Consider the following 27,395-nt stretch of genomic DNA (forward strand, 5'->3'; position numbering starts at 1 on the left):
GATTCAGGAGTGAGCAGGTGAGCTAAACTAGCCCAAACAAAAGGAATTTCAAAAATATGTTATACTGGAGCTGCTAGACAAAAAGGTTATCCTTATATTTTCATTAAAAATTTAAGTGTAAATTACAAGGGGAGGGGACTGCATTCCCATGTGGGCTGCCAATCTGGATGGAGGGTGGGGGAAGAAAGCTGATGAAGGAAATGCCTCTGCTCTCGCTCCTGTGTTCTGAGGTGGGGAGGCAGGAGGAACAGGGTGCACTGTTCTTTGCTGTCAAACCACAGCAATGGCAGGGGACAGAGGGGGCCCGTCTCCTGCTGCCACCTCAGAGATCCTGGTGATGGAATGACCTGGGTGGTGGAATGACTTGACTGACATAGAGTGGGGGAAGTGTGCTTTCTGGCCTGTGGTCCTATGCTGGCAGACCAGTTGTCTGGATCCTGGCCCTCATCTTCCCAGTTCCTGCTGCTGGTTGGAGACTTCCCCTTCAGTGGGTGTGGCTGTGTCCCCCCAATTCCTCCTGATGACTCTAAGAGGTGGTTGCCTTTGCTAGGGGGTGACCAACTCCATCTGTTCTCTCTGTATGAGTTCTAGGTCCTCTTGGTTGTCTGTATCTACCACAGAGTGTCCAAGACTCAGATGTTTGTTGTGAAACTTGGTCTGTTGAGTTGTTCAATTTTTTTTCTTCCCATCCTGAAGGAGGTACCCCAGGTCTTCTGTTGGAATAAGGGAGTTGAGTGTCTTGTGTTTCGTGTACATCTGGGCATGTTTTTCAACCTTGTATGGGGGTCAGCGATAAAGGTGGCTGTCTTGCAGCATGTGTCACGAGGCTAGACCATGCATCTATGGAATGTTCCCTAAGATTGGAGATGATCCTGTTGGCCCAAAGCACTCCTGAGATTCATGGAGCCTACTCCTGACCACGAGGGTGCCCCAGGTGTGTCCTTCTTGCCCCTGAGCAGCTGCTACAACCCAGCCCACCCCACCCCACAACCCTGGCTCTTGCAAGCACAGGGAGAGTACACATTGGTCTAGTCAGGGAGACTCCCCCAAAAATCCCAACCAGGCCCATCTCCAGACCTGAAAGTGCAACAGCTGATCTGGCCATCTTCTGGCATCAGCAAGTGCAAAGGCCTGGGAGGGGAGATAGAAAAACCCCTACCTGACTGCCCGCCCAGAACAGGCTCTTGTATGTACCAGCAGGTACTGTAGTCTGGCCCAGCCCAAACCCAGACCCACCTCTCATTTGTACTGGCAGGTGCTGAAGCCTAGTATACCTTGTCCTCTATCTCCTCCAGACTCCTCCTCACATCACCGCCACCCCAGTTCTTGTGGTAACCAGTAGGTACTTGGACCAGATCAGGAAGACCCTCCAGAACCCCTACCAGACCAACATTAGTTCTTGTTCTCTCATGTGCTGGCTGTTGAAGTAGCCTTGCTTTGGGAAGCCCCCAGGTACCTTGTCCTGCACCCTAGTCCAGCTCTCTCACCTGCTGAGGTCTCAGTGGCCTAGTCTGTGGAAGTCCCAAGCAGCCACTTCAAAAACCCCAAATAAACCCTCAGTGGTCTCCTCTCCAACCTGCTCCCAGTCAGGTGCACAGCTGACTGTAGCTCCTGGCAGTGATGGGAGTCTCCTAGCACCCCACCAGACGCTGGGCCATCCCTTGGTGTGCGTCTGCTAGGAGGTTAGCTTTAAGATAACATTGACAATAGTAAAGAAAGACCAGGGAAGCTGAATCCAGTCATCGGTAACACCCCTCAGCCACTTGATCTAGTCTTTACATAAGGCCTGTACTGCCTGGGGGCTTTTCAAATGGATGAGCCATTAATGCCATATTATAGTTTAAGGTGGTTGGAACTAGATTTTCTCTTACTCGTAACTGATAATATCACCCCATTGAACACCTCTGTCATTGTTAGTTCCTTGAAGACAACACCACAATCTGCCTTTTCATCAGCTCCAGCAGTACTAACATTATCCATCTCAAAGACCCTACTTAGCATGTTTAGTAAATGGGTGGATATGTCAACCTTCACCTGCATTTTGCCTCCCAAGAAATGTTTTTCTCTAATAATGTTATCTTTGGGCTGTGGAGTGTGTCTTATTAAAAAGCAGATGCTTTTTATGTCAAGCATCTGGCACGTTTGTTCCTGTAGTGCACAGTACGAGAACTCGGGAATTGCAGCCCGAGCTTCAGGATTAGACTTCAGTCTGGTGCCAAAATCAACTCGGGTCAGTGCTGCTTCAAGGTCAGAGAGTAGTGCCTGGGGTCAATCTGCTTCATTAGCACTGAGCAGTGCTTCTAGGCCTGGGACTGGCGCCCAATCTGTCCACCCATGGGGACAAGGGGCAGTGGAGGCACTTTTGGATGAGTTATGGGGCTGGGCGAGGTGTGATATCAGCAGGGGATCCTGCCGAACAACCCACAATGCACAAGACAAAATCTCCCACAACTGGCTTAAAATGTCATGGGTATTGAGGTCGAGAAATCTTGGTATAAAAATTCTCTTGGGGGCCCGGCGGTGCGGCCTAGCAGCTAAAGTCCTCACCTTGAACGCGCTGGGATCCCATATGGGTGCCTGTTCTAATCCCAGCAGCTCCACTTCCCATCCAGCTCCCTGCTTGTGGCCTGGGAAAGCAGTTGAGGACACCCCAAAGCTTTGGGACCCTGCACCTGCGTGGGAGACCTGGAAGAGGTTCCAGGTTCCCGGCTTTGGATCGGCGCAGCACCGGTCATTGCACTCACTTGGGGAGTGAATCATCGGATGGAAGATCTTCCTCTCTGTCTCTTCACCTTTCTGTATATCTGGCTTTGTAATAAAAATAAATAAATCTTAAAAAAAAATTCTCTTGGACTTCATTAAGAAGCCAATACTGAGGAGCCAATATGCCTAATTCCCCTCTGTCATGGAATTAGCCCCCTGAGAGGCATCAAAGATCTCTGCCTTGGGGCTGGCATTGCAGCATAGTAGATAAAGCCACCCTCTGAAATGCCAGAATCCCACCTGGGCACTGATTCATGTCCTAGCTCCTCTACTTCTGATCTAGTTCCCTGCTTATGACCCAAGAAAAGTGGCAGAGAATGGGCCCACTCACATGGTAGACCTGGCTCCTGGTTTCCCACAGCCAGAAGGGTTGGAAGATCTCTCCTTCTCTGTCTGTAACTCTGCCTTTCATATATATATATATATGAAATATATTCTACATGAATATATATTTCATATATATATGAATATATTTCATATATTTTATAAAGACTCTCTCATTTCCTATTTTTCTGCTAACATTTGCAGTTGAGACAGAAGTTACTCCCTATACTGGATACCAGAGGGCAGGAACTTCGAAATATGTTAACCTGTGCAACTGTGGTGATTAAAACAATTCTTTTCTGAAACTGCTGAAGACTCTGCATATTTGCAGAAACACATTAATTTTGCATATACATTTAAATGACTATAAATGTTTAAAAGATGCAGCTGTGAAAAGCAAAGCAAAATTAGGGCACTTGGTGAGGTGGCTGTAATTATTTAGCAATAAGAGGAAATTTTAGTTCAATGTGTTTTTGTTGCGAAGAGCAGAAACACTCATGACCTATCTGAACCCCCAAAAATGTTTCTTGAGAGGCTGCGGGAGAGTACCATGGCACACAGGCAGAGTTGTTAAGAAGACAATGGTGTGCTGAAGCTAGCTTGTGAGGGACAATTATTTGAAATATCCCTGAAGCCCCCTTCCCTGGATGTCATAGTGATGGCTTAAAATAGGCCATAGTGGAGCTATTTATATCATGGAAAAGCCAGAAAATGCTAGAAACTGGAATTATTTTCCTTTCACCTCCCCCTGCCCCACTATCTCTTCACTTATTTCCTTTGGTCTTTAAAGAATTATTCTTTACAAAGTTATCCTACGCCATCATTGTAACCCGACCATGCGCAAGAACTTGGGACACTGGGGGGCCTCAATGGCTGAGAACTGTGAGCTCCCCCTAGAGGCTTGCTATGAACACGACCGAGCTCCAAACTCCAATCTCAGGGGTTCTTCCTTCAAAGCTCCAAATTCCTAGAAAAGAAAATCCAGTGCGCCCATCTACTCCTGCACCAACAGCTGAGCCCCTGGAGTGGGTTTACCGGGAGGTATGATTACATTATGGAGCAGTTTTAAAGAAATATTGTTGTGAATTGGGTGTCTATCTTCTACCCCTTTCCACTTAAGGCTGCCTGGCAGTCAATCACTTCTCCCACGCATCTTAAAATACTCCCTTTATCCAGAAATTCAGAAATTGAATGCAATCCACTACTCCAGCATACCCCTTCTCTTAAGAGCAGACTGCTAAATCCATAGGTAATGCCATAGGACCAAGCTTCCCAGACACATTCTGTTTACCTCCCACACAGTCACTTCATCTGACTGTTCCACAACCTGCAAAATAAATGGTACATTTAGCTCAGACCCAAACACGTTGCAGTCAATATTAAGAGAGACAGCAAAAAAACCAAAATGAGGTAAACTCCAATTTTAAAGAAGAAAATTATAATTACTTGTTTAAGGGTTGTTACAGTTTGAACACGGTTTGTCCTCACCAGAACTCATGTTGGGATCTGGTCACTCATATTGGGGTGGGTAGCAGGGATTAGAGCTTTTCTCATGCGAGTGAGCTGTTGTTTCATGGGATTGGATTGGTTGCCAGGGGCCAGGGTTGTGATAAGGCAGCCATTGCACCTCCTTTATGTCCCCCTTTCCATTGTTCTCCCCTGAGCTGATTGCCACAATGGCTTTACCAGAAGCTGAACAGACACAGGTGCCAGGCCCTCAGACCTCAGTGCTGTGAACTAAATACACCCCTTTTCTTTGGAAAGTGCCCAGCCATAGGCATGTGTTGTAGTGGTGCAAAATAGTATTCTGGGATTCAGTGGGTCTCTGCTGCAAGTATTCTACCAAGGCTAATCAATGTCTTCATCCACCATCCAGTCCACTTCACTCCCACACAGGTATGTAAGGTATGACTGGTCCTAAGGGTTCAATGGCAGGCTAATCTGCTAATTGGACCAGTGGAGGACTTTTGTTTTTTCCGCTCAGGGCCCCATTGGGAGTTTGTTGCCTTTGCACTTACTAGTTGAGTGCTGTACTGCTTCCCAAGTCCAAAGACGCTCATATGAGTTATGCCCCCTTTCTTAGTGGTAGGGAGTAAAATTCATTGCTTTTTAAGTTTGGCAGTACCCTGAAATTATGTGGCAAGCTAGCAGTCATGCCAGCATCCCACTTACAGATTCCACTTCAGTTAGCACAGGGCACAGTCTATACACAGGGAGGGGTTATTTCTGTTTTGTTTTTAAGATTTATTTTATTACTATTTGAAAGGCAGATTTACAGAGAGAAGGAAAGATAGAAAGATCTTCAATCCACTGATTCACTTCCCAAGTGGCTGCAATGGTCAGAGCTATGCTGATCTGAACGCAGGAGCTTCTTGCAGTGCTCCCGTGAGATGCAGGAGTCCAAGGACTTGAGCCATCCTCGCAGCTTTACCAGGTGCATCGATAGGGAGCTGGACCAGCAGCGGAGCAACAGAACATGAATCAGTGACAATATGGGATTCTGGCACTGCCAGTAGAGGTTTAGCCTACTATATGCCATGGCGTTGGACCCAAGAGCATGGGAATTTCTAAAAAGCTTTTCACAGAATTCCAGTATGCAGCACAACTAGAGCCCTGGCAGAAAATTCAGTAAGCTGCCTTATGACTTCCTACGTGTGATTTTCTTTCTTCTCTTTATTACTTGGGATTTCTAAAATTCTTAGATCTGTACATTTATAATTTTGGGGAGGAATAAAATTTTGAGGGGGGAATCCAATCACATATATGTTATACTGCTTTATGTTATCTTATACATCACTGAGGTTTGGTTTACTTATTCTAGCAATTATTTTCACTTTTCCCTTAGAATGATTAAGATCGAATTATTGTCATTGCATTGAATTTCCATTCTGCAGAGTGCATCCTGTTGGTAACTCTAGCTGGAAGCATTTTTATTTCAAATAGGGTACTTTTAGAGAGCTAAAATGTCCATTGTTTTTGTGGCTTTGATTGTTTTGTTGAGAGTTCCTGTCTGTTCATTTATTTTTGCCAAAATTCTTATTCAATCCTTAAACACTTCTCATTATCGCTGCTTTGAAGTCCTCCCAAGTCTCTGAATTTATACTGTGTCTCTGAGGGAGGGACAGCATTGACTCCAGGTGGGCATAAAGAATGTTACTGGGGTCTTGAAATGTTTTTTATTGTTATTTTTAAAAATTTTATTGGAAAATCAGATATACAGAGAGGAGGAGAGACAGAGAGGAAGAGCTTCTGTCCAATGATTCACTCCCCAAGCGGCCACAATGGCTGGAGCTGAGCTGATCCAAAGCCAGGAGCTTCTTCTAGGTCTCCCATGTGGGTGCAGTGTGCCAAGGCTTTGGGCCATCCTCGACTGCTTTCCCAGGGCACGCAGGAAGCTAGATGGGAAGTAGGGCTGTTGGGATTAGAACTGGCACCCATAAGAGATCTCAGCATGTGCAAGGCAAGGACTTTAGCCACTAGGCTACCATGCTGGGCCCAATGTTTGTTTCTTTCTTTCTCTCTCTCTCTCTCTCTCTCTCTCTCTCTCTACCTCTCTCTCTCTCTCTCTACCTCTCTCTCTCTCTCAAGATTATTTATTTTATTGGAAAGGTAGATCAGATTTATGGAGAGAATGAGAGTCAGAGAGAAAGATCCTCCATCTGCTGGTTCAGGCCCAAAATAGCTGCACTGGTTGGAATTGAGCTGATGCAGTGGTGGGAACCAAGGTTTCTCCCAGGTGTTTCATGTGAGTACAGGGCCCCAAGGCCTTGGACCATCCCCTGCTGCTTTCCCAGGCCATAAGCAGGGAACTTGCTTGGAAGTAAAGAAGTCAGGACCTGAACCAGTGCTTGCCCTTGCAAGCACAAGACTAGCCAATTGAGCCATTGTGCTGGCCCAAAGTTCTGTGTCTTGTTTAACGTCCTTGTTACACAAATATGTAAAACTATAACAAACCCAATGAATCATAAACTTAAGTTATATAGCTTATTTCATGTAAATTTTAATCTCAGTTAAAAATTTATTTTTTAAAACCCCAGGGTCCAGCATGATAGTACAGTGGCTAAATATACTCTCCTTGCATGCACTGGGGTCCTACTTGGGTGCTGGTTCCTGTCCTGGCTGCTCCACTTCTGATCCAGCTCCCTGTTTGTGGTCTGGGAAAGCAGCAGGGGATGGCTCAAGGTCTTGGGACCCTGCACCCATGGGGAGACCTGGAAGAGACTCCCAACTCCTGGCTTTGGATTGACTCAGCTTCAGCTATTGCAGCCACTTTGAAAGTGAAGCAGTGGGTGGAATCTTTGTCTCTCCTTCTCTCTGTAAATCTGGCTTTCCAATAAAATCAAATAAATCTTAAAAAAAAAAAACAGAGAAGTAGCTTAAAGGAGTTTTATATTTTCCTAAAATGGGACAGTTCAATTCCCCAGTATTGATAAAAAAAAAAAAGCTACTGGCATGTTAATTGTTATGATTACAGCTATCTAATTCCTTCATCATCAGAAAAGAAACTGATGACATCACAATTCACAGAAGACTGAAATAACCAACACAAACTGGAGTGCCACAGCCCCAATGCTGGCTGGCTGAGTCATGAGTTTCCAAGGGATTCACAATGTTTTATTTGAAAACTGTCTGCCCTCTGAGGCTTCTCCACATATCTTTTCAAACTACTATATCATAAATGTTAAGAAACACCAGTGAGGAATCTCAAAATCTTATGAAACAAAGGTAAGAAATTAACTTTAAAATTTTTTTTATTTTAGATGATGTTTATGTAGTTGATCAGGATGGGAAGGATTGAGGGTCAGAGAAAAGTGAGTGTAATCATTGTTTCCAAGTTTCCATTTCTTTTTCTTGTATCTGGAGGGGAGGAGCAGACAAGGGGAGAAGCCGTGTACAGCCTCCCAACCACCCCAGTACTTGGGAATGGGGGAACTGCCACCCAATATTAATCCAGGGTCCTGATGTGGCATATGCTCTGAGGGCTCTGCCCAGGTGGTTTTGATAGTTCTGAAATGCTGTTGATCTCGCCAATCCAAGGATGAGGGAACATATTCAATGTCCACTGGCTGACATAGTCCACCTTAGAATCTCCATTTGCCCAGATATTTGCTGTTGGGCTGGGTAGTTATCCAATTTTTCTGTTCTCCTTCCTCTGCTATGGTAACAGATGTCTTCTAAAGGCTTCAATGGGCTGCCATATCTTCTATGTGGCTCTAGACCAGTCATCCACTACTTCGTCTTTTTCACTGGGGAGGACCAGTAGAGATTATTTTTAACACTAGCCATATTTAGCCAATTCCGGTTTCTTTTTTTTTGCAAATAGGCAACTAGTTATTAGATAGATTAAATAACACAAAGGAGTTTCATAATCTTAATGGTTAAAAATCTAAGGACAATGCACAAATAACCTAAACATTACAGTTGAGCCTCCAGGTAGTGAATCAATCTTGCATTCCAATAGTTTTAAGAAGGAGTGCAGGGTTTATGCTGCTATCAGACTTAGCTTTCTTGAAATGGTCAACTTCATAATTGAAATAAGTAACAATATTTACATAAATATCTCTTTTGCTGGAAGTTAGGCTTGGAAGCGCCATTTTTACGTATCTTTTTAAAAATCTATTTGATTTTACTGGAAAGCAGCTTTACAAAGAGAAGGAGATACAGAAAGATCTTTGACTTGCTGGTTCCTTCCTCAAAGGGCCTCAACCAGAGCTGAGTTAATCTGAAGCTGGGAACCAGCTTCCCAGCCTCTCACATACGTGCAGGGTCCTAAGGCCTTGGACCATCCTCTGCTGCTTTCCCAGGCCACAATCAAGAACTGGATCAGAAGTGGGTCAGGCAGGACATGCACTGGTGCCCATATCGGATGCCTGGTGTTTTCAGCTGGAGAACTAGCCTGTTGAAGCATCATGTCAGCCCTGTTCATTTCTTTATAGAGTAAAAAGACAAATGAAGGTAATAGGATTGCTGACATCAAGGTCAGCCAAGACAATTTAATGTCCTAAAATGTTCTCCAGCTAATGTTCTAAAATCTTCTAAAGTTTAGCTCAAATAAAACTGCATATAGACATTCAAGGAGCAGCAGTGCCTTAACTGTAAGCCAGTGTGTTCAAATCATGGTGAGGCAGGGTTCACTACAGCCTGCTCTGCAAATATTTCATTCCATCTGTTTCTTTTTCCTCCCAGGAAAGAATGAGACTGAAAATAATAATTCTATCATCATTGATTTTATTGTCTTTATGTGTCTTGTATAGGAAGTATTATTTCAGGTAACTATAAAAACTTAATGGGTACTTTATTTTGATTTTGGCAAGGATCTGGTATGTCTAAAAGGTGATGGACCCAACCCTTGGATAAATATATAAATAAATAACAAATAAATCTATAAAAACAAATATACTCAAATATATTAAAAAAAACCTGCATAAAGCTAGCCTTCAACATCTAAGTCCTTAGTTACTAATTAAATCTAAAAATAGTTTTTATAGCCCATATGTGAGAAGACAATGTTGAATTATCAGTCACTGTGACAATATAATATTAATAGATGTTACAGAGGAACCGCCATTTTGTTGGTATCTCATTAAGAAACATCTTTAATGCTAGTGACTTCAGGCTCCATACACAATATTTTCTCTCCAAAACTTTGAGACAAGTAGAAAAATTTCATTGGCAATTAGTAAATTTCTGTCATGCTAATGATATTTGGTGATCTGTTTGATCTGTATCTCAAAGAATTAGGTTGTATATATTGTGCCTCAAAGAATTAGACTGTGTATGTTGTTGCTGAAAAGATATAATTTATGAGGTCCTTAACTGTAATTATTTTTTATCATGTTCACTACTTACTGTATGTATGTAATCAACAATAAACCTGGTAACACAGTATATGTTCAGACATATTTAGTACTATTAGGTATCAAAATAAAGGGATTGATGGATCTTGGCTCTTGTCATTTTATATGTGAAAACCCTTTATATGCATTTAAAAGTAACATAATATTTTTCGTTTGTCCTAAGCACAAAGAAACTACAGAGGATACATGAGTGTTGGTAAGTCTTTATCTACAAATATGTTATGATCTCTTCTTGGAGTACACAACTGGTTGGTAGGCATTGGAGTCCCCATGGGTCCTTAATTCCTGCAGGAAGAATAAACCAAAGCAAGATAATTAAGGTCAGAATGCTAGGAATAAAAAAAAAAGAACAGACCAGCAGGTCAAGCTCTGATAGAGGGAGTGAGAAGTGATCAAACATCACCAGGAGGCAAAACCCAGTCCCCAGTAGCTTTGGGGAACTAAAGTGCTGGGCAAACACATAGCAATAAGGACTAGGCTAAAAAATTCTCAGGAGATTGTGATAATAACATGCTACCTGTAAGAAGTCATCATCACAATGTGTGGAGAAAAACATTCCTAAAGAGAGGACAAGACTCATGGTAACCTACATAGTGAAGAGCAACTTTGCTTTCTGATCTTTATTGCAACCAGGGACCTAGTATCTCTGATGATCCTATCATTCACAACATCCTCACATTCCTGTTTTTAAAAATTGAATTTATTTTTTATTGGAAAGGCAGATTCACAGAGAGGAGTAGAGAGAAAGATCTGTCCACTGGTTCACTCCGCAAGTGGCTGCAACAGCCCGAGCTGAGCTAATCTGAAGCCATTAACCAGGAGCTTCTTCTGGATCTCCCACGTGGATACAGGGTCCCAAGGCTGTGGGCCATCCTCAACTGCTTTCCCAGGCCACAACAGGGAGTTCCGGCATAGGAAAGATCATGTTCCAATGCCTTCCCAAGCCACAAGCTGGGAGCTGGATGGGAAGTGGAGCAGCTGGGACATGAACCGTCGCCCATCTGCAATCCCAGTGCATGCAAGGCGAGGATTTAGCTGCTGGGCCATTGTGCTGGGCCCAGCTTGCTTCATTTCTAATCCAGCTCTCTATTTATGGCCTGGAAAAGCAGCAGAGGATAACCCAAGGCCTTGGGATCCTGCACCTGGCATCTGTGTTGGAGATCTGGAAGAAACTCCTGACTCCCACCTTTGGATTAGCTCAGCTCTAGCCGTTGAGGCCATTTGGGAAGTGAACCATTGGATGGAAGACATCTGTCTCTAGTCTCTCCTTCTCTTCTTGTTTAAAAAAAAGAATTTGCCTTTCAAATAAAAATAAATTATTCTTTTTCTTAAAAAATTAACTTTTTAAATTGATAGAGGCAGGAGAGGGAGAGGGATGAAGTGGAGAGTGAGAGAAAGAGCGAGAGGGAGAGATTTCATCTGCAGCAGCAGGGAGGGTTCACAAGCGGGGAGGGGAAGCCAGATGGCAGTGGGAACTGAACTGCTCTAGTCAGCACTGCTACTTCCTAGGTCTGCAATAGCAGGAAGCTGGAATCAGGAACTGGAGGCAGGCATCGAATCCATGCGCTGTAATGTGAACATGGGCCTCCAACAGGCATCTGAATTATTACTAAGCTAAATGCTTGCCCCTAAAGCCATATTTCAGTTACATCCTTGACATTGCAGCTACTCCTGTGTACACATGGACAATGACAATCTCCATAGTTGCCCAATCCCTCCATTAGCTTAGCCACAAAAGCGCCTTATAGATAGCGTGCCATTTGAGCATAATAGCAAAGAGGAAAAGAAGGAGGATACAGGCAGAACTGCTTCTTTCCACTTACATCTCTGAGTATGGAATGATTCTGTGTTTTTATCTTGTTGGTGCAGATCGATCCATGAGCTAAAGGAAGGTCTGAGGAGGAGGGATGATGACTTGACAATCAATATCTTCATTTTGTGGTGGCTGTTTAATAGTCAAGCAGAGGACTTGAGAACATAGTTAGGTGTCTAAGTCTTTAAGTTCATGGGAGAAATGTGGATCATATGTAAACATTTGAAGCCACAGAAAAGTACCAGAGGGGGCAAAGCGTGATGGCTCAATGGCTAAATCCTCACCTTGTAAGCGCCGGGATCTCATATGGGAGTTTGTTTATGTCCTGGCTGCTCCTTTTCCCATCCAGCTCCCTGCTTATGTGGCCTGAGAGGATATTAGAGAATGGCCCAAAGCCTTGGAACCCCACACCCATGTGAGAGGCTCAGAGGAAGCTCCTAGCTCTTGGCTTTGGATCAGCTTAGCTCCAGGAAACCAGCAGATAGAAGATCTTTCTGTCTCTCCTCTCTGTAGATCTGCCTTTCCAATTAAAAAAAATTTTTTTTAAAGAAAAGTACCAATGGAAAGTATCAAATGATAAAATAGTGAACTAGAAGAAACCCGTCTGAGACTAATTCTCAAATCTGGGTTCCTAAGAGAACAGGATATTTAAGGCTAACCTTAGAGAGAAAGTAGGGATAAATTTCCATTGTAAAAAAGAGGATGATGTTCAGTGCTCTGGGTAAATCTGGAGAAGAGGTGGTCCAAAGTTGAGGGAGCTTTCCTCTGATGTCTGTTATTTTCTCTGCGAGTTAGAAGAATGAGAGCAAAGGAGACAAAGCTTTCTGGCAGCACAGAGAGTTGAGCTAAAATTACAAATTATGATTTTTTTTCATGCCACCAGCATCAAAGCTCATTGTTTTTCTTATTGTTTCACTCTCATTTTTCATTTTGCATCTTCTTAATGGACCATGTAAATCATTAAGTGATTTTATAGACAGCTAACTCAAACTCTGGTTCTAGCAGATATGGTATAACTCATGATATTATTTTCCTTCTAGGTATCTGAAAACTCAGCCTAAATTACAACCTTCAGACTGGTTCTATCCAATGTAAGAATCCAAATCTTGCCAATAAGAGGTGAACAGATGGCAACACTATCAAGCTGGCATTTTAAATATTGGAGAAGAGATGGATCTTTGATTACATCCTTAAAAAAAATTAGGTGGTGGTTAACCCACGGGATCAGACATTTGGACTTATCTTCCATGAGAGTTTAAGTCACATCAACTCAAAGGTTCTAGAATAACAACAGGTCCAAAGTGTGAGGGTGTGTTGGAGATTGGTTGGTTGGTTCTCTTGGTGTGTGTGAGAGCTGGAGCCCAAAGGGGGCAGATGGGATGTCTGTGTACTTCATGCTTTTAACAGCAGCTGTTCTCTGGCCCCTCGACTTCCACTTGCTTCCGCTACCCACCCAACTTCTACCCTCACGGCCCAGGCTTTAACGAATTTCCCTAATTAAAACTGTGAAAGGAGACACTCAGGTTAAGATTATTATTCAGTCGTGGCTGGTGTCTCATCCTCTCGTGACATCATAACCTTTGTCAGAGACTAATCAGGGCGCAGAAAGACCACCACTTACATGACGAATTATTCATTACAGTTATGCATCGTGTAGTGGCAAGGATGCATTCTGAAAACAGCCTCATTAAGATGATTTGGCATTGTTGGAACAGCTCAGTGTGCTTACACACAGATGGCTGTGATGTCACGAGGGGATACAATTGTAAGAGACCACTATCATTTGAATAGCACGGGACTGTAGTACAATGATTAACAAGGTAAAGGGAAGACTGCAGAGAACTTTAAGATATCACGGAGATAAACAGCTATGGGAACTCTTTTCCCTGGGGCTGAGGGCTAAAAGGAAGAATCTGGAATTATTCAACCTTAGAAACCTAGAGAGGAAGCTCAGGGAACTTGAAGTCGCTGTCTCCGACCTTTGTGCGGGCAGCTGGTGCTGGGAACCAGCGCCTCTAAGGAGGGGTACGATGAGGCTGGTCTTGAGGGCGTTAGAAAAACTGAAAATCGACTTCAACTGTTGCTCTAATAGGCATTTGATATTATTGGGGGTGAAGAAGTGTTGCTGAGATAGGACTTCCCGGCACAGGAAGCACACAAGAAACCCACACAAAACAGGAAAGAGTGTTTCTTCCTCTTTCCTCTGCCTTGTAATGGTCCTCCCATGAAGGAAAAAGCCTACCAAGGCTCCAGCTGGCAAAGGAGAGGCAGCACGATTTATAGTCTAGACTCCAAGCTGATACAGCAGACTCAGGGTGCAGGTTTACTCATGACGATAACAGCCTGACACAGTCTCTCCCTCACAGGACAAGCAAAGCATATCCCCCTTACTTAAGGCGATGATTCCTCACGACAATTGCACAAAGGAGAAATCTGTATAATCACCTAAATAGATTCCAAATAGGCTACTGATATAATTAAATCCCTATTGCTTTTTTTTTAAGATTTATTCATTTTTATTACAGCCAGATATACACAGAGGAGGAGAGACAGAGAGGAAGATCTTCCATCCGATGTCTCACTCCCCAAGTGAGCCGCAACGGGCCGGTGCGCGCCGATCTGAAGCCAGGAACCTGGAGCCTCTTCCGGGTCTCCTACGTAGGTGCAGGGTCCCAATGCATTGGGCCGTCCTCTACTGATTTCCCAGGCCACAAGCAGGGAGCTGGATGGGAAGTGGAGCTGCCGGGATCAGAACCGGCGCCCATATGGGATCCCAGGGCTTTCAAGGCGAGGACTTTGGCCGCTAGGCCACGCCGCCAGGCCCAAATAAATCTTTTTTTAAAAAGCAATAGGAGGGCCCGGCGGCGTGGCCTAGCGGCTAAAGTCCTCGCCTTGAAAGCCCTGGGATCCCATATGGGCGCCGGTTCTGATCCCGGCAGCTCCAATTCCCATCCAGCTCTCTGCTTGTGGCCTGGGAAAGCAGTCGAGGACGGCCCATAGCCTTGGGACCCTACACCCATGTGGGAGACCTGGAGGAAGTTCCTGGCTCCTGGCTTCTGATAGGCATAGCACTGGCCGTTAGCCAGGAGCCAGGAGCCACTTCGGGGTCTCCCACGCGAGTGCAGGGTCCCAAGGCTGGGCTGTCAGGATTAGAACCGAGCCCATAAGGGATCCCAGAGCGTGCAAGTTGAGGACTTTACTCACTAGGCTATGGTGCTGGGCCCCTCCTAATTGCTTTTTTTTTTTTCTCTTAAGACTGAACACCTTTCACAAGAAAATATCCCCCCTCCCCAATTTTTAAAAAGATTTATTTGCTTTTACTGGAAGGCAATTTTACAGAGAAAAGGAGAGTCAGAGAGAAAGATCTTCAGTCTGCTGGTTCACTCCCCAAGTGGCTGCAACAACTGGAGCTGAGCCTATCCAAAGCCAGGAGCCAGGACTTCTCCTGGGTCTCCCACGTGGGTGCAGGGTCCCAAGACTTTGGGCCATCCTCTACTGATTTCCCAGGCCACAAGCAGGGACCTGGATGGAAAGTGGAGCAGCCAGGACAGGAACTGGTGCCCGTATGCGATTGTGGCATATGCAAGGCTTGGACAATAAGCTATCGCGCTGGGTCCAAATAGTGGCCCTTTTGTAAGTGCCAATTCAAATTGCTTTTTTAAGTTTTCTTTTGTATTTTTTTTTTTTTTTTTTTTTTGGTCTTACAAACTTGAAGGAGGTTTTGAGTGTTTAAGGCACAATTTCATTGCCAGCTATATATTATGGTACATTTTCTTGGTAGCTCACATTTTTTAAAATTGGGAATGAAATTCACAGAACATCAAATTCACCATTTAAATGACACAATTAAGTGGGTTTTAATATGTTTACAATTTTGTGCAACTATCATCACAATCTAACTCTAGAGCAGTCACTCCCAAGTCCTCTCTCTCCCCAGCCACTGACAAACACAAATCCACTTTGTTTCTTTGTGAATTTGCTAATTCTGCACATCTCATCTGAACAGAATATAGCACTAGCCCTTGTGTGTGGCTTCTTTCACTTAGTATACTGCAGGGTCCACACAGGCATGGAATGTATCTATACTTCATCACTTCTTTTTTTTTTTTTTAAAGATTTACTTATTTTTATTGGAAAGGCAGATTTCCAGAGAGAAGGAGAAACAGAAAGATCTTCCATCTACTGGTTTACTCCTCGAATGGCTGCAACAGCCAGAACTGAACTGATCTGAAGCCAAGATCCAGGAGCCTCTTCCAGGTCTCACACATGGGTTCAGGGACCCAAGGACCTGAGCCCATCCTCTGCTTCTTTCCAAGGTCATAAGCATCTGTGACTCAAAACTGGTGCCTATATGGGATGCTAGTGCTTGAAGGTGGAGGATTAGTATGTTGAGCCAGGGCTTCAGCTCCAATCCATTATTTGTTATAGCTGAATAACATTCCATGATATGGACATTCCACATGCCTATTCATCAGTGAATGGACATTAGGTCATTTTCATTTTTTTGTCTCTTACACATAATGCTAAATATTAATTCAAAGTTTTCATTTGACATCTATTTTTCATTCTCTTGGGCACGTACATGAAATTACTATAGATGGAATTGCTGGTTCATAAAACTATGTTGAACTTTAAAAAATACAACTTAAACTGCAGTAAGTACAGTTTCAGTACATGATGTATTTTCATGTGTATGCTTTATCTAGACGATGCCAGGAGCTCTTTAATAACATATGTTTCCTTTACTAACATTGTGGTTTCCTTTACTATTTAGTGAACCCTTCTTTTTTAAAAAAACTTTAAAAAATTATTTTAGTTTTGGTTTTCTTTTTTTTTTTTTAATGTGCAGGTTTACTTTTCATTGTAAATCATAACTTTTGGTATGTTGTGTTTTCAATTAACGTTAATTTCAATGTACTTTCTAATTTTCCTGTGATTTCCTCTTTGACTCATGAGTTATTTGATTTCTTTAACTTTTTTTTGTTACTATAAAGAGAGCAGATTTTATGCATTCCACGGGTACAGTTCCAAGAAGTCAACCACACTGTCTTCATTCTCTGTTTCCTCCCCAACCACCATCTCTTCCTCTTCCTCTTTCTCTTCATCAGTTTTCGCTGAGTCATAATTTTAACTCATCCTATATTTATAGGCTTACTTCGCCACAAATCATAACTTTGAACAAGCTAAAAGTAGGAAGAAGACCCCAGTTCCCTAAGACTACAAAGAATTCCCACACACTGTGTCTTTTTCAGGTTCTCTGTTGTTGGTGTTTAATCTAATTGTGTGATAATGGAGAAGACATTTTACTGGCTTCCAATCTGTTTAAAGTTGATTGAGATTTATTTTATAATCTAGCAAATGATCTATGCTATAGAATGTGTCATGTGTGTGGGTCTGCTTTTTCCTACTTGCTCACATCTTCTGTTGAAATCCTGTCAGTTTTCATTTCTGTTGTCAGACTTCTTAACTCTTTATCATTTCTTTATTGATATTTTCCATTTGTTGAGCTATCATTTTTTATTTTAAATATATTCCATTCCTCATTTAGTTCTTTATAGTTATTTAAAATAATTTATTTGAAGTTCTCATCTAGTCCTTGTCCCCTCCTTTGGGCAATTTCTGCTAATTTTTTTTCTGTAAATGAATCATACCTTTTATGCTTCATCAATTTTTGTTAAAAATAAAATGTTTTAATTAATTCATTACTTAACAAAAACAAACAAGCAAACATTTGGGGTTGGTACTGAGGCACAGTAGGTTAACCTTTTACTACATGGGTGCCATTTCAGGTCCTGGCTGCCCCACTTCCCACCCAGCTTCCTGCTAATAGCCTAGGAAAGCAGCGAAAGATGGCCCATGACCTTGGGTCCCTGCTGCATCCACCTGGGAGACTCGGAAGCAGCTCCTGGTTTCATATCAGCCTAGCTCTGGCCACTGGTTCCAGCTCCTTGCTCAAGTGCCTGGGAAGGTAGCAGAAGACAACCCAGGCAGCCAGGCCCCTGTCAACCATGTGAGAAACCTGGACTTTTCCCTGGATCAGTCATAACCACTGTGGCTATGAAAGAGCTCTTTTGCTCTGTGTGTGTGTGAGTGAGAGAGAGAGAGAAAGACTGACTCTGCCTTTCAAATAAATAATCTTTTTTTTAAAAGATTTATTTATTTTTATTGGAAAAGCAGATATACAGAGAGGAGGAGAAACAGAGAGGAAGATCTTCCGTCTGATGATTCACTCCCCAAGTGGCCGCAACGGCTGGAGTTGAGCCAATCCAAAGCCGGGAGCCAAGAGCTCTTCCTCCATGTCTCCCACATGGGTGCAGGGTCTCAAGGCTTTGGGCTGTCCTTGACTGCTTTCCCAGACCACAAGCAGGGAGTTGGATGGGAAGCAGGGCTGCCTAGATTAGAACCGGCGCCAGTATGGTATCCCGGTGTGTGCAAGGTGAGGACTTTATCCACTAGGCCATCGCACTGGGCCCTCAAATAAATAATCTTAAGAAAAAAAAAAAAAAACGTTTTGAATGGTATAAGTTGGTCAGTCTGTGAATCAATTTTTTTTTAATTTTTAGCAATCACACTTTATCCTCCTCAGAATTTATTTGGTGCTGATTTCCAGTTTTGCTTGTATAGTGCTATCCTAAACACTTTTTTGGAAGGCTGTGTTATGTTTTTGATTTCTGAGATTTTTGTTCCTTTTAATTATGACTAGTGGTTGATGAGAGATTTCATTAAACTCTTGAGAATGGGAGGTGATACTGAAAAAGATAATGGAGGGGGAGGAGGAAGAGAGGGTAAGGAGGCTAAGAAGGAAAAATGAGGAAGAGGAGTCAGAAAGAAAAGAGAGTCACAGAGGCAGAGAGAGGAATCCTCTGAGTCTACACAGCTTGGTTCTGTGTTGGGACCCTCCCTGGATGCTTAGCCCAGCTATTTACAACTCTGCCCTTGCCTTAATTTCCTGTTTACACTGAGTGTAAATATCAGCTAGAGGTGAGAGCTAGTCGTCCCTTCATGTGTTCCTTAGCATGGATCCTGCCCTGGACATATGTGTGCATTTTTTTATTCTTATTTTAAAGATTTATTTATTCGAAAATCAGAGTTACAAAGAGAGAAAGAGAGAGAGACTCTTCTACCTGCTGGTTCACTCACTCAAATGGCTGCAGTGGCTAGGGCTGGGCCAGGCCAAAGCCAAGAGCTTGGAACCTGAGTGCAGAGGCCCAAGCACTTGGATCATCTTCCACTGCGCTCCTGGCTCATCAGCAGGGAGCTGGAACAGAACTGCAGCAGCCAGAACTCAAAACACTGCCCATATGGCATGTTGGTACTTCAGGCATGGCTCTACCCATTATGCCACAATGCCAGCCCCAAGAAGCTCATTTTTAAAAATATGGTCTTTGAAAATAATCATCAGGAAAAGCAAGAACAGGAGATTTGGGCTAGATTTTGGGGTAATTTTAACTCTGTATCCTCAAATATATTGGGATCATAATACAAATGTCTTTTTTAAAATATTCTAGGTGTTTCTTTTGTGCTGCCTCTTCAATTTAACATAGCTAGTAAGATTTTGATTAGGTGTAAGGAAATGTTGCAATCTGACATCAGACTTTATGCATTAGTAATATCTCTTGCTGCTTCATTGTAATATATTGTGCCTAAAAATGTTATGTCTTTATTTCAGGTCACACATGAACATGACTATGACTACATGGTCAGCTCCTATTGTGTGGCATAACACTTACAATGAGTCCGTCTTGGAAAATTACTATGCAGAACATAAAATTACTGTGGGGTTGATTGTGTTTGCAGTGGGAAGGTAGGTAATGATGTCAAATGTCCTTTATCCTCAAGCTATTGGCTGCAGAAAATGGGAGGTAGTCTACTGAGGCATCTCATAGCTTCACTTAAGTTTATTCTCTCAAGACCAACTCCTGACATAATTCTAAATATCATCACCCCGTTGGACCAGTCAAAAAAAAAAATCCCAATACCTCAGTTTCTTTTATATTATCTATTTTATAATCCTCTTCCAATTTCACTTTCCTAGGTCTGCTAGCAATAATTTTAAATATCTTTTGTTTCTACACATTTTTGTCTCTTACAGCAAGTCTCCATTATCTTTACCCTGGAATAATTCAAAAATGGTCGCACCCTGTTGTACTTTCCTCGTGTCATAAACTGCTTTCATATAAACTTACTGCATGGTGCATAGTGGCCCCTCCCAAGTGGTTCAGTGTACACAGGAATTATCTGCAGCATAATCTTAACAGGCTGTATTTTTTATCAATAATTGTACAAAAAAATGAGAACGCAGAAAATCTCCCAGTAATTTTAAAACAAAAGCTCATACCTAATCAAATGGAAGATTAAAACTATTATGATAGACTTTCCCTTGCCATAAGCAGGGAGCTGGACTATAAGTGGAGCATCTGGGACACAAACTGGCACCCATAAGGTGGCCAGCACTGCAGGTGGAGGGTAACTTGCTAAGCCACTGTGTTGGCCCTGCAAATGTAGGTTTGTAAAATTTCATTTTAAATCTTTGTCAAACTAATGGCTAAGAATGTTATATTACTACAGTCTTAATCATCTGTGATTATTTAAAAATTTACTGTATGAGTGAAATGGTCATTTTCTTATTCAATTTTATTTATAGCTACTGAGTTCCCATTAAACTAAGGTCTTCTTGCTTTTGACTTGTGAAGTATTAAGCGTTTTTTTATGGTGATATACATTTACAATATTATCCCAAAAACTGAAAAAAAAAAAAAAACTGAGAAAGGGAGAAGGAAAGAGGATTAGAAGGCGGGAAGAAGGAAGACAGGAATATCATTACATTTTTATAATTGTACCTACAAAAATTTTTAAAAAATATTTATTTTAGTTTTATTGGAAAGTGAGATATACAGAGAAGAGGAGAGACAGAGAGGAAGATCTTCCTTCCACTGATTCACTCCCCAAGTGGCAGTGATGACCAGAGCTGTGCCGATCTGAAACCAGGAGCCAGGAGCTTCTCCTGGTCTCCCATGCAGGTGCAGGTCCCAAGGCTTTGAGCCATCCTCTACTGATTTCCCAGGCCACAAGCAGGGAGCTGGATGGGAAGCAGAGCTGCCGGAATTAGAACTGGTGCCCATATTGGATCCCAGTGCAAGCAAGGTGAGGACCTTAGCCACTAGGCTACCACGCCAGGCCCCAAACCAAATTTTTTTCAATACAAAAAATAGAAAAGGAACTAGAAAAAAAGCAATTAAAAAAAATTCAAGGTACTGATGTGGTGGCATTGCCTGCTACTCTGGCAGGCTGGCTCATGTCCTGGCTGCTCCACTTCCAATTCTGCTCTCCACTTGTGGCCTGGGAAAGCAGCTCAGATTTGCCCTAGCCCTTGGGCCCCTGAACACATGGGGCAGGGGGAGGAAGGGACTCCTAGTTTCAGATCAGTTGCAGTCATTTGGGGAGTGAACTAGCAGTTGGAAGGTCTATCTCTCTTCATAAAAATCTGCCTTTCAAATAAAAAACCATATTTTTAAAGATTCAAAAATAAGTAGAAATTAAAACAAAGAAACCAAAAATTTATTTTTAAAAAAGAGAACAAAATTGATAAACCTTTGAAAAATTAAAATAGAGGACATTGTATAGAATACCTGGCCAGGATTCTTCTAAATCGTCAAGATGATAAACCTAACAGTGGTACTTGGCCAAGGCCCAAGGTCAGAGCACCAAGCAGGAACAAACCGAGGCCAAGAGCACCGTAGCCCCGCAAATACAAACATCATTGAACAAGGTTGTGGGCATCAAATTTTTAAAGAGGCTGGAATCAGCACACACAAAAAACAAAAAAACAATCAATCAATGCGTAGCGTGTGAGACCAGCTACTCTACATGCAAACCCGTATGCCAACTCCAGCAGCTAATATAGAGCCGTGGGAACAAGCTTTCCTAAGTCCAACAAGTGAATTTTAAATACCTATTTTTTCCTAAATCCTTTTTCCAACGCACCAGAAAGCATGTGACCTAAAGTTACCTTTAAAGCCAAATTCCTTCCTGTGCCTGAGTATGGAAATAAACCTGTAACTACTCATGAATGAACTGCATTAAAAATATAAGGTTTAGGGCCTGGAGTGGTGGCCTCGCTTCACATGCACTGGGATCCCATATGGGCGCCGGTTCTAATCCCAATGGCCCTGATTCCCAATCATCTCTCTGCTTATGTCGAGGATGGCCCATCGCCTTGGTACCCTGCACCTGTGTGAGAGACCTGGAGGAGGTTCCTGGCTCCTGGCTTCAGATTGGCACAGCACCAGCTACTGGGGTCCCTTGGGGAGTGGATTAGTGGACAGAAGATATTCCTCTCTGTCTCTCCTTCTTTCTGTATATTTGACTTTGCAATAAAAATAAACCTTTTTTAAAAATGAGATTTAGCTATCAGTGACTTTCAAAAACACTCACCATGTAACAGACTATTAGCTTCCTAAGAATGCTCAAGTACAAAGCACTTAGTCTTTGGTAGCTGCAACTTGCCATCTGAACACAGATATTCTGCCACTATTTCCAATGTTCCGTTAAACCAGAGTTCCTACTGGTTTTACAGTACTATTTCTTGAGCTTATCTGGAGATGTTTTTAAAATCAAAAGATCTTAGAGTCAAGGTATTACGATTAGTGCAAACTTTTACAGGCAGACTGCCAATGAACTCTTAAGTAATTAGAAAATCATGAACTGCTTCCCAGAGATAGAAACAAAGCAAACAGCAGCCATTACATCAACAAGCTTTGTGCTGTGAAAAAATATATATATTTTCCTGGAAAACACAATCTATAAGACACGGGGCCTACTAGAAAGGCAAATCCCAATGTTATGACTTGTACAACCTCCAGATAACCAGAGATTAAAGATTCCTCAAGGGTGTGGTAGAAGCCTCAAATACCTGGGAAAATAAAGCCCAGGAGAGCACAGGGTGCGCCTACAAACCTGGGTGACAGAGTGACACTGGTTGGGTTATTCATCAAGGACCACTGTGTCTCCTTGTCCTTTTAGACCAATATGCTCCAAAAACTAAACTGCTTTAATTATTGCTTATTTATTTATTTATTTTAAAGATTTATTCAGCTTATTACAAAGTCAGATATACAGAGAGGAGGAGAGACAGAGAGGAAGATCTTCTGTCTGATGATTCACTCCCCAAGTGAACCGCAACGGGCTGATGCGCGCCAATCCAAAGCCGGGAACCTGGAACCTCTTCCGGGTCTCCCACGCGGGTGCAGGGTCCCAATGCATTGGGCCGTCCTCGACTGCTTTCCCAGGCCGCAAGCAGGGAGCTGGATGGGAAGGGGAGCTGGATGGGAATGGAGCTGCCGGGATTAGAACCGGCGCCCATATGGGATCCTGGCGCCTTCAAGGCGAGGACTTTAGCTGCTAGGCCACGCCGACGGGCCCTAATTATTGCTTATTTAAAAGTACATCTTAAAGAGCTGTGTAGTACGTGACACAGAAAAACAATAACATAAGGAAGCTTTTATTTGATGTTTAACAAGAAATCATACAAATAAAATCTGTATAAAAACAAATCCATATTGAGTCTTAACACGTAGCAAAAGACAAAGTAAAAACAAAGGAAGCTAATTGGTGGCTATTTACAGTTGGACACATTTGTGTCTTGTACACTAGAAAGTCGTCTACAAAATAATCATCTTAGATCAACAGAAGACCAATCTTCAATGTCCTCTTGCAAGATGGGTTTCTTTAGTATCTCCTGTTCCCTCCACAATCCTCCTTTGGTATGTATGACTGGTAATTGTTTTGCTGATGGCCACCCCCTCAAGATACCTTGCCCTAAGTGCTCTGGTGGCCACTGTAGCCTGCATATCCCTGTCCACATCCATGGTTCCCATAGTTACACCCAATATTCTCATATCTGCCATAGCCACTATAGTTTTGATCACCACCATAAGCACTATTGTAATTTCCATATCCTTGATCATAATAGTTTTTAAATCCTTGGTTCCAGTTTTGGCCCTGACCTCGGCCATGACCCCACACAGCACCTCCTGCTCCTTTTTGTTGCTGCTGCTGCTGCCTATAGACCTCTTTGGGTTGTGCCACTTTGATTTCACACTTCCCAGAACCAATTTGATGATATCTACTTTCCAACAATTTCTTAACTGGTTCTTCATCTGTGTCTGGTGATAAAACAAAATCCTCTTCTTTGATTTGTTTCTGTATCCATGGGAAGTTTAATGTTTTCAATCTCTCCAAAGGCTCCAAAATATTCTTTAATTTTCTCTTCCAAAGTGTGTAGGCTCCATCCACCTAAAAAAAAAAAAAACCTTCTTAGGGGGTTCTTTCTCTTTTAGAGCTTTGGCCCTTTTCGGGTCTATCAGTTTGCCATCCAGCTTGGGTTCTTTCCCAAGGCCGTCATTCCTGCTGGTTCTTGCTCGGGTTGATTTTAAATCCCTCCGCGAACTCCTCTGTGTTGTCATACTCTCTCACATCCTCCACGGCTGTGGCGGGGCGGTCGGCCCCAGGCTGCTGGCGTGTGGTGCGGTGCGGTGTGGCCAGCACCGCCGAGCGATGTAGGGAGCTGGATGTAAAATGATGGCGCAAGAGATCGGTTTAACATTTCAACAGGTGGAAAGGCTAACTACCCTGTCTTGAACTTCGCACACAGAATTCTATATGTTGACTCATGGCACTGTATCCTATAAACATATTTAGTTCAAATAATTAAAATGTTTATGCCATATAAAATGAATTTATACGTATGGTAGCTTTAAATCAGTAAGAATGTATGAAGCATGAATCAGTAAGCTAATAGAAGAAAAAAACAGGATGTTTTCATTACCTTAATGAGGAAAAATTTCTGAAACATAACACAAAAGCATTAACCTTCAAAGAAACAGATAAACTGGACTTCTTTGGATTTGAGTTGTCAGCCTCAGCCTCCAGAACAGAATATTTTAGGTAATAATTTTTCATAATTTACCTAAAAACTGCAGATGTTTTCAAAAAAAGATTTATTTGCTTTCATTGGAAAGACAGATTTACAGAGAGGAGAGATAGAGAAAGAGCTTCCATCCACTGATTCACTCCCCAAGTGAGCACAATGGCCCGAGCTGAACTGAGCTGAAGCCAGGAGCCAGGAACTTCTTCCAGGTTTCCCTGTGCAGCATCCCAAGGCTATGGGCCGTCCTCGACTGCTTTCCCAGGCCACAAGCAGGGAGCTGGATGGGAAGTGGAGCTGCTGGGATTAGAACCGGCGTCCATATGGGATCCTGGTGCATTCAAGGCGAGGACTTTAGCTGCTAGTCCACCGTGCTGGGCCCAGAACTTAAATTCTTTTTTTTTTTTTTAAGATTTATTTATTATTTTTATTGGAAAGGCAGATATACAGAGAGGAGGAGAGACAGAGAAGATCTTCCGTCCAATGGTTCACTCCCCAAGTGATTGCAACGGCTAAAGCTGAGCCAATCCAAAGCCAGGAGCCAGGAGCTTCTTCTGGGTCTCCCACATGGGTGCAGGATCCCAAGGCTTTGGGCCATCCTCAACTGCTTTCCCAGGCCACAAGCAGGGAGCTGGATGGGAAGCGGGGCTGCCAGGATTAGAACCAGCGACCATATGGGATCCCAGTGCGTTCAAGGCAAGGACCTTAGCCACTACGCTATTGCGCCGGGCCCCAGAACTTAAATTCTTAAGGATTACATAAACATGATTTGATGCTGAGCCAAGTGTTATTGCCTGTTCTCTTTTGGAGTTTCCTGAGGCTGTTTATTATTCTAAGAATCTTTAATTGGCTTCTGAGACTAGAAATGAGAAAGTTTTATTTTTCAGAACTAGCTACTCTAGCACCATAAAAGGGCCACAAGACAAAATATTGGAAACAATAGAAACGGTAAAGTACTGATCATGTTACTTCTGATCTCATATGCAGAACTCCCTATTTAAAAAGCTAGCCACAGACAACACACACTTCCAGCGAAGATCCACAATCTTTCTTGCAACCCACAGAGCAAGTGCCCATTGTTCTGATCACTAAAAACTCTTGGTTATCAGTCTGGGTTGGGTCTGCTCAGTTTCTGGACCTCGTCAAGTTTCATTCCTGTGAGGAACTCCAGTTCTGTTCTATGATCTGTGGAACCCAATGAAAGAGAGGAAAGACAGATAATCTCATGTTCTCCTGCACAACTTACATGAAACTCAAAAAGCGTATCTTATGTTTTGTTGCTTAGTAGCATTGTTGAATAGGCTCAAGCTAATCTAATTTAAACATTGCATGACCCACTAAAATATAAGATGATGAACTTACTGACTTCTTATTTACTTCACAGATATTTGGATTACTATTTGGAAGACTTTCTGACATCAGCTGATGAGTATTTTATGGTTGGCCAGAGAGTCATAATTTATGTGATGCTAGATGACTTCTCCAAGATGCCCCTGAAATACCTGGATCGCTTCCGCACCTTCAAGGTTTTTGAAATTAAACGAGAGCTGCGATGGCAAGATATCAGTATGATGCGCATGAAGATCATCAGCGAACACATTGTTGACCACATCCAGTATGAAGTTGACTTCCTCTTCTGCATGGATGTGGATCAGTTCTTCCAAGACAGTTACGGATTGGAGACTCTGGGAGAGTCGGTAGCTCAGCTACACGCTTACTGGTATCGGAAAAATCCCAGCTCATTTCCTTATGAGCGGAATCAGTCATCAGAGGCTTACATACCCATGGGGAAAGGGGATTTTTATTACCATGCTGCTGTTTTTGGTGGCACTCCCATACAGGTTCTTGATATTACCAGGCAGTGTTTTGAGGGGATAATGAAGGACAAAAAGAAGAACATTGAAGCAATATGGCATGATGAAAGTCACTTGAACAAATACTTTTTTCTCCATAAACCCACGAAACTCTTATCCCCAGAATACTGCTGGGATAGTCAGTTCTCAAAGAATTCTGATATTAAAGTTGTCAAAATTGGTTGGCATATGAAGAGGTATAATTTTACTAGAGAGAAACCATGATTTTATAGCTCTTCCTTCTTGTTCCAAATTTAAGAGCATTGTTTTGCTCCATACCATAGAAAATTAGCACTTGACAACTTTTATCATTAAGATATCACTACCAAAATGGCAAGCCTACCAACATCATTTTTGGTCATGTAACATGGGATACAAGAGTTGCATAATGAGTTTATATAAATCATCTAGAGATTTAATAATTTCATATTTTGTGTCAACATTGAAGAAATAGTAGGTTACAGTGAACAAAATGGCTTCTGCTACCAGAAGATGAAGCCAGAAATATTTTAAATGATCAAAATTTCTTATAATACTTCAGGAAAGGAGTTATCTGAAGGCATGGGAAAAGAAGGATTCTTGCAACCAAACTAAATATGCCCTATCTATAAAACTTTGAGGATCTGAAGGCCACCACCAGACGGGCCTACAGTTATTTAGGAAAACTCGGAGTCATTAAAAAAGAGCAATACAATTTCCAAATACAAACTGTCTTACAAAAAGCAATGAAAAGAAAATAAAAATGTAATGGGAGAAAATTGAAAGCTTGTCTTTTAATCTCCCTTTGAAAACCTATCCCTCCATATTAATTTTATAGTTCTTTATATACATATTATATGAATACGCACACTTAAATGTTT

At 42.4% G+C, this 27,395-nt stretch overlaps 1 protein-coding gene and 1 pseudogene across 9 annotated transcripts; one reads left to right on the plus strand and one right to left on the minus strand.

The window, feature by feature from the left end:
- LOC101518896 (N-acetyllactosaminide alpha-1,3-galactosyltransferase-like) lies at positions 1 to 27,255 on the plus strand. Of its 8 annotated transcripts, XM_058672874.1 has the most exons (7): positions 1 to 17; positions 7,585 to 7,812; positions 9,274 to 9,356; positions 10,108 to 10,140; positions 12,798 to 12,848; positions 19,427 to 19,561; positions 26,067 to 27,255. In XM_058672874.1, exons 3-7 carry the CDS (start codon positions 9,280 to 9,282, stop codon positions 26,758 to 26,760), a joined length of 990 nt encoding a protein of 329 aa, XP_058528857.1. In that variant the 5' UTR covers positions 1 to 17; positions 7,585 to 7,812; positions 9,274 to 9,279; the 3' UTR covers positions 26,761 to 27,255. The 8 variants fall into 8 exon arrangements, with proteins under 8 accessions (XP_058528857.1, XP_058528856.1, XP_058528858.1 ...); XM_058672873.1 differs by lacking the exon at positions 1 to 17 and having other exon boundaries at positions 7,568 to 7,812; XM_058672875.1 differs by lacking the exons at positions 1 to 17; positions 9,274 to 9,356 and having other exon boundaries at positions 7,568 to 7,812.
- LOC118759907 (heterogeneous nuclear ribonucleoprotein D-like) lies at positions 23,244 to 24,717 on the minus strand (annotated as a pseudogene). The gene is made up of 2 exons (XR_009246660.1): positions 24,584 to 24,717; positions 23,244 to 24,322 (listed from the first exon to the last, which is right to left on the minus strand). The product of XR_009246660.1 is annotated as a heterogeneous nuclear ribonucleoprotein D-like (transcript).
- Positions 27,256 to 27,395: the final 140 nt, after the last annotated feature.

This window comes from Ochotona princeps, chromosome 14, assembly GCF_030435755.1.
Source record: "Ochotona princeps isolate mOchPri1 chromosome 14, mOchPri1.hap1, whole genome shotgun sequence".
In the NCBI taxonomy this organism is placed as follows: domain Eukaryota; kingdom Metazoa; phylum Chordata; class Mammalia; order Lagomorpha; family Ochotonidae; genus Ochotona; species Ochotona princeps.

What these genes read in the sequence shown, in the direction of transcription:
- LOC101518896 (XM_058672874.1), top strand. Translation starts at nt 9,280, where the DNA reads ATGAGACTGAAAATAATAATTCTATCATCATTGATTTTATTGTCTTTA. An exon ending in TATAGGAAGTATTATTTCAG is followed by an intron (nt 9,357 to 10,107) that starts GTAACTATAAAA and finishes GTTTGTCCTAAG; the next exon opens with CACAAAGAAACTACAGAGGA. An exon ending in CAGAGGATACATGAGTGTTG is followed by an intron (nt 10,141 to 12,797) that starts GTAAGTCTTTAT and finishes TTTTCCTTCTAG; the next exon opens with GTATCTGAAAACTCAGCCTA.